This window comes from Pinus tabuliformis, chromosome J, assembly GCF_031772625.1.
Source record: "Pinus tabuliformis cultivar Carrire ecotype Pingquan chromosome J, CPIR1, whole genome shotgun sequence".
NCBI lineage: Eukaryota > Viridiplantae > Streptophyta > Pinopsida > Pinales > Pinaceae > Pinus > Pinus tabuliformis.
In genome coordinates, this window is record NC_142295.1 from 401737183 (window position 1) to 401743654 (window position 6472).

Genomic DNA, 6472 nt, shown 5'->3' on the forward strand with positions numbered 1-6472 from the left:
TCTCGGAATTAATGGATTAATCTGTGGAAATAGTAATAGTAGACTATAAATAACTAAAGGAAAATTAAGTGTATGCTGGTAAAAGTACCATTAGATTTAGTAGTCCTTATTAATTACGTGTATGCTGGTAAAAGTACCGTCACATTTAGTAGTCCTTATTAAAGAGCATGGCAGAAATAAAATAAGTATATTTCAGTATTGGAAAATAAGTTTTAAACAAGTATAATTCAATATCGAATACAAATGTAAGAGAACTAAGATAAACTACCAAAATTTCCTTTTTCTAGAGAACATTAGAATGCTAAAACCCTTGCAAAACCTTGCTAAGAAAACCAAAGATAAATTACCAAAATTTCCTTTTTCTAGAGAACATTAGAATGCTAAAACCCTTGCTAAGACCTTGCTAAGAAAACCAAACTTTAATTAATAGGACGGAGAAAACAAGCACTTAAGTATAAGCACGGAGAAAAACAAGCACTTAAGTATAAACACGGAGCAAAACAATAACTTAAGTATAAACATAACGAAACAACATTCACAAATTTAGAATAGAGGAAATAGTAGAATTAATAAAATGAGAAATACAGCACGCGACGGGAATTAAAGAATATCTTTATTCTACCCTCACGGATTGGGGCAAATACCCTTCGCCATATCAATACAATTTAGTAAGATAACTAAAGTTGCTAAACTGTGTTAACAAGAACGAAAATCAAAGGACTATTGAACCTTTAAATAGAAGAATGCATTACATAGTTATAAAAGTTAACTATAAATCAAGAACTATAGGTTCTCAAAACAACATTACAAGTTGGCTAACCAACAGCTGAATAAGACAGTTCATGTTGAAACCCCTCTCGCAAAAACACAAAAAGCACATTCGCTTGAAAGATAGCGGAAAAACTGTTCAAATTCATAATTTAACAAACAACTTGTTGCCCTTAAGGCCCAAATTGTTCAAAATACATTCCATATTTTAACAATACAATAAAGTCCAAATAGATTCCTATGGGAGTTGAAACCCCAAACAAGAATCCTTAAGAAATGCAGTACCCGAAGGAGAATTTAGCGCACTCTGAAGATCGAGTAAGAGCTCCCATTCGCGTATTATGCAAAACATGAACATTTGTAAAACGCTCGATCCCAGCTGGGAGGAGTAACCAGATTAATAGGTGAATCATGAAAGTAAATCGAACTATTAAAAAAAGAGTTGCATTCGAAATCATAGAAAAACCAATTTGGAAATTACATGTTTGAAATTTCTTATGTAAACCCTCGTTGTCGAACCTGAGGCCATTACACCTGCCAAGAAGACCAGAGGTAGTTAGAGTTCATAATAAGGCGCTCACAGAAAATAGTTTAGAGTATCAGTGAAAAAACATGATCATTTCCTGATGAGCGACTTCAGTGCAAGCCCTCGACGCTAAAGAATGTTGAGCTAGAGGCTGATACACTTGCCATGAAGGCCAAAGATAGTCAAAAGCCATGGTTTGACAACAACAAAACAGTTTTAAAGTGCATTTCGAATAAAATAACTATGAGCACCTGGGTATGGAGAAACCCTTATGTGTTGCGGTCTCCAACTCTGTGAAGGAAAGAATGAACAAGAAGCATCGTGTTTTCCGAGGCATAGAAACCTGGGGGAGCTCTCCACCGTTTGATCCAAACAATGAACAGAGACCATCGATCTGAAGCCAGTCTCGAGGCCAGTGATCTAGCGATACTGCCATAAAGACCCCAGCCAGGAGAGATCTCCACCTAGGCCGAAATGACAGCCAAAGTTATTAATGTAGTGTGGGAGATCGCTTGGTAGTGGTATTATCACTCAAAAGCCAGATAACTATGAATTCAAGCTTAAATGCCAAAGCATGGACAAAATATTTATACGACAAAGGTACAAGTGGCACAAATTGAGCAAATCTACTCATTTCATACCATCCCAGTCAACTTATAAAGCGGTACAAATTGCTAACATTTTTATGCAAAACATTTTTAAATTACATGGAATACCCAAGATGATTATTTCTGACCGTGATGTGAAATTCACATTAGCATTCTGGAAGGCCCTTTTTGAAGGATTGGGCACACAACTACACTTCAGCACTGCATATCATCCTCAAACGGATGGGCAGATGGAGCGAGTAAATCAAGTAGTTGAAGACATGTTGCGAACTTACGTAATGCAACAACCATCTAAGTGGGAGGACTACCTGCACTTGGTAGAGTTTTCCTATAACAATGGATACCATACATCCTTACAGATGAGTCCCTTTGAGGTGTTATATGGGTGTAAGTGCAGGACACCTTTGAGTTGGAGTGGCCCAGAGGACAAGTTGATGCTAGGACTAGATATGTTAGAAGAAATGGAGGAGATGGTGAAAAAGGTACAAGTCAATTTGAAAGTTGCTCAGGACCAGCAAAAGAACTTTACTGATCAGAAGAGGAGCTTCCGGGAATTCCAAGTGGGGGATCATGTTTACATTCGGGTATGAGCCAAGAAAAGCACCTTGCAATGGACTGGATGTGCTAAACTAGCACCCCGATTCTGTGGCCCTTTCCAAATTTTAGCTCAAATCAGATCAGTGGCTTACCAGCTTGCTTTACCCAGCCATATTCATGTGCAAAATGCCTTTGACGTTTCTCTACTTAAGAAATACATTTATTATGCTAACCACTTAATAAATTGACAAGACATTCAGGGAAAGTATATAATAAGCCTATTGTTTGAGTTTAGATTTATTAAACAAGTTGGTTGACAATTTTAAGTGTTTTATTGCTTTTTATAGGTTGAATCGGAAGGTGAGTTCTTGGTCGACCCCTAGTTATACTCGATCGGAGAGAAGTAATGTTGCGGAAATGAGTTATCACCCAGGTTAAAGTGTAATGGCATCACTATGGGCCGAAGGAGGCTACATGGGAAGATGAGAAGGCTATGAAGGAAACCTTTCTGGATTTATTTTCAGAAGGAAAACATCGAGATAATGTTACATCTTAGGGGGGGAAGATGTGATATCCCCTAATTATGTAAATATTTAATTTACTGCAAACCAAACAATTTGTTATTACTTTAATTATAAAACTGTTTCTTGGATTAAATATGCATAAGTGAATTAACAGTTATTTGTAAATATTGTTTTTACTTGTTAAGTAGTTAGGGAGACAGTTATCTACCCTAACTAATTTCTTGGGTATTTACTCAAGAAAGATCAAGAGGATAGGGGTATTTGAGATCAAGGAGGAAAAAGAATACAAGGGAAAAAGAAAGTTTGTGTTGAGATGTTAGGCAGAGTTCAGTAGCTACGTGTGGTTTGACTAGATAGTTGTGATATATTAAGATCTCGTATTAGTAAAAGAAGAAAGGGTTCCTGTGTACAGGAATAGCTTGGGGAGTACTACAGGAGGTAGTAGTCTTAAGGTTGGGAGGAAAAATATCGAGCAACAAGGTTTAGTTGCAGGCTAAATCTGGAAAGCATTGAACCAGATAAGTGAAATTTTCTTATAAGTAATTAGAAATCTGTTATGCATCGTTATATATATATATATATATATATATATATATATATATATATATATATATATATATATATATATATATGTATATATATATATATATATATGTACATGTCAATTGCTATTAGACTATGGGAATTAATGGATTAATCTGTGGAAATAGTAATAGTAGACCGTAAATAACTTCCATGTAAGTAGATGAAAGGAAAATTACGTGTATGCTGGTGAAAGTACCATCAGATTTAGTAGTCTTTATTAAAGAACAAATGGCAGAATTAAAATAAGTATATTTCAGTATTGGAAAATAAGTTTTAAACAAGTATAATTCAATATCGAATACAAATGTTAGAGAACGAAGATAAACTACCAAACTTTCCTTTTTCTGGAGAACACTAGAATGCTAAAACCCTTGCTAAGAAAACCAAACCCTGAGTAACAAGGATGGAGAAAAACAAGAACTTAAGTATAAATATAACGAAACAACATTCACAAATTTAGAACAGAGGAAACAATAGAATTAATAAAATGATAAATACAGTATGCGACGGGAATTAAAGAATCTCTTTATGCTACCCTCACTGATTGGGGAAAATACCCTTTGTGATATCAATATAATTTATTAAGATAACTAAAGTTACTAAACTGTGTTAATAGGAACGAAAATTGAAGCACTGTTGAACCTTTAAATACCAGAATGCATTACATAGTCATATAAGTTAACTATAAATAAAAAAATTGTAGGTTCTCAAAACAACATTACAAGATGGCTAACCAATGGTTGAATAAGACAGTCCGAGTTGAAACCCCTCTGGAAAAAACACAAAAAGCACATTCACTTGAAAGATAGCGGAAAAACTGTTCAAATTCATAATTTAACAAGTAAACTTCAAAGAAAAACCCCATCGCAATTATGCAACAACCTGTTGCCCTTAAGGCCCGGCCTGGTCAAAATAAATTCCATATTTTAACAATACATTAAAGTCCAAATAGAGTCCTATGGGAGCCGAAACCCCAAACAACAAGAATCCTTAAGAAATGCAGTACCTGAAGGAGAATTTAGCGCACTCCGAAGACCGAGTAAGAACTCCCACTCACGTATTACGCAAAACATAAACACCTATAAATACCCTCCATCCAAACTAGGAGGAGTAACTAGATTAATAGGTGAATCATGAAAGTAAATCGAACTATAAAAAAAAGGGAGTTGCATTTGAAATCATAGAAAAACCAATTTGGAAATTACCTGTCTGAAATTTCTTATGCAAACCCTCGTCGCAACAGAGTGTCAAACCGGAGGCCATTACACCTGCCAAGAAGCCAGAGGCAGTTAGAGTTCATAATAAGGTCCCCACAGAAAATAGTTCAGAGTATCAGTCAAAAGCCATGCTCATTACCTAATGAGCAACTTCGGTGCAGGCCCTTGATGCTGAAGAATGTTGAGCCAAAGTCTAATATACCCGCCACGAAGGCTAGAGACAGTCAAAAGCCATGGTTCGATAGCAACAAACGAGTTTTACAGTGCATTTCGAATAAAAGAACTATGAGCACTTGGGTATGGAGAAACCCTTTTGTGTTGTGGTCTCCAACTCCAGGAGAAGAATGACGAAGAAGCATCGTGTTTACCGAGGCATAGAAACCCAGGAGAGATCTCCACCGTCTGATCCAAACAGTGAACGGAGACCGTTGATCTGAAGCCAGTCTCGAGGCTAGCGATGGAGCGATACCGCCATAAAGACTCTGTTGGAGTTAATGCTTACATTGCATATTTAAGAAGTTGGTTTGTGATGGTTGAGAAATTCTCTCAACCTCTCTATCTAATTTGGGAATAAGTTGGATCTCAGAAACTCTATTTAATAGAGTAATCTGAATGTAAATTTGTGTGTGTGAGTGTCTTTGCACATACACCATTTGTGCATAATATATGATTGAGTGTTTGTGATTGTGTGATTTTAGCTGTTTCTATCATGGTATCAGAGCTAGATCTGAACCTGTGAACCTGTGTTGTGAGGAGGTGCATCTGGATGTTAACCGGGCTGTTGCAACCTGAGTATTCTGGACGGAGCAACCTGCGTATGCAGCCGTAAGCCATCCCCGTAGTTCACTTATTTCAAGTCCATTTGTCCATTTGTCGACCTATGTGCACAGGCTCGATATGAAGATCAGTCGGCCATGAATATGTGATGCAAAAGCTTTCATGGTTTCCTTATCGATGTGATCTATTCTGTAGGCGAGTTGGTTTTGATTTCAAATTAACCTGGGCCATGTTCTGCTCATAGAAATTCTTAATTCCGTCTGTGGCGTTTGAAACTGGGCGTTTCTCTGTTATGGGGTTACGTTAGTGTCAAGAAAGTCTGCCCAGAATCTTGCAAGGGCTCGGTCATATGGGTTTGACGGCATGAAGGAATTGGTGCCCGGCCAAACCTCGTCTATGTATTGGAGAATGATGAGAGATTCGCAGACAGGCTTACCGTTGTGGATGAGGACGGGTACTTTCTTATGAATCGGATTCATTTGCAGCAGCAGCTCAGACTTAGAGGCGAAATTCTCTTCCTGGGATTCATATCTCACATTTTTCTCTTCCAGTCCGATCAAAACTCGAATAGCAAAGGGACTGGGCCATTGGCTCAACACCTTCACCTGCTCTTCCCCTTCGCCCATTCTCGGCACCTGAAAACAATATGGAAATTACAGGAAGCAGGCAAGTATGAATGAATGACTAAATGCCCTTGCGTGCTTGCAGAAATTCTGTTGGATTACCCAGTATTCTGAGCATCTATCAGCGATCTCATCATGGCCCGTACTAATGGCTGGGGGTGTTCGTCGCCGGAATCAGTCTCAAATTCGGGGAGGACAGTGCATGTTCGTCGCCGGAATCAGTCTCAAATTTGGGGAGGATAGTGCATGTTCTTCGCCGGAATCAGTCTCAAATTCGGGGAGGACAGTGCATGAACATTTGAAGACA

At 37.7% G+C, this 6472-nt stretch overlaps 1 protein-coding gene across 1 annotated transcript; it reads right to left on the bottom strand.

The window, feature by feature from the left end:
* Positions 1-5832: 5832 nt before the first annotated feature.
* LOC149227489 (glutathione S-transferase U22-like) lies at positions 5833-6168 on the bottom strand. Its single transcript, XM_089380525.1, has one exon. The coding sequence runs from the start codon at positions 6166-6168 to the stop codon at positions 5833-5835; it is 336 nt and encodes a 111-aa protein (XP_089236651.1).
* Between the last annotated feature and the right edge of the window lie 304 nt (positions 6169-6472).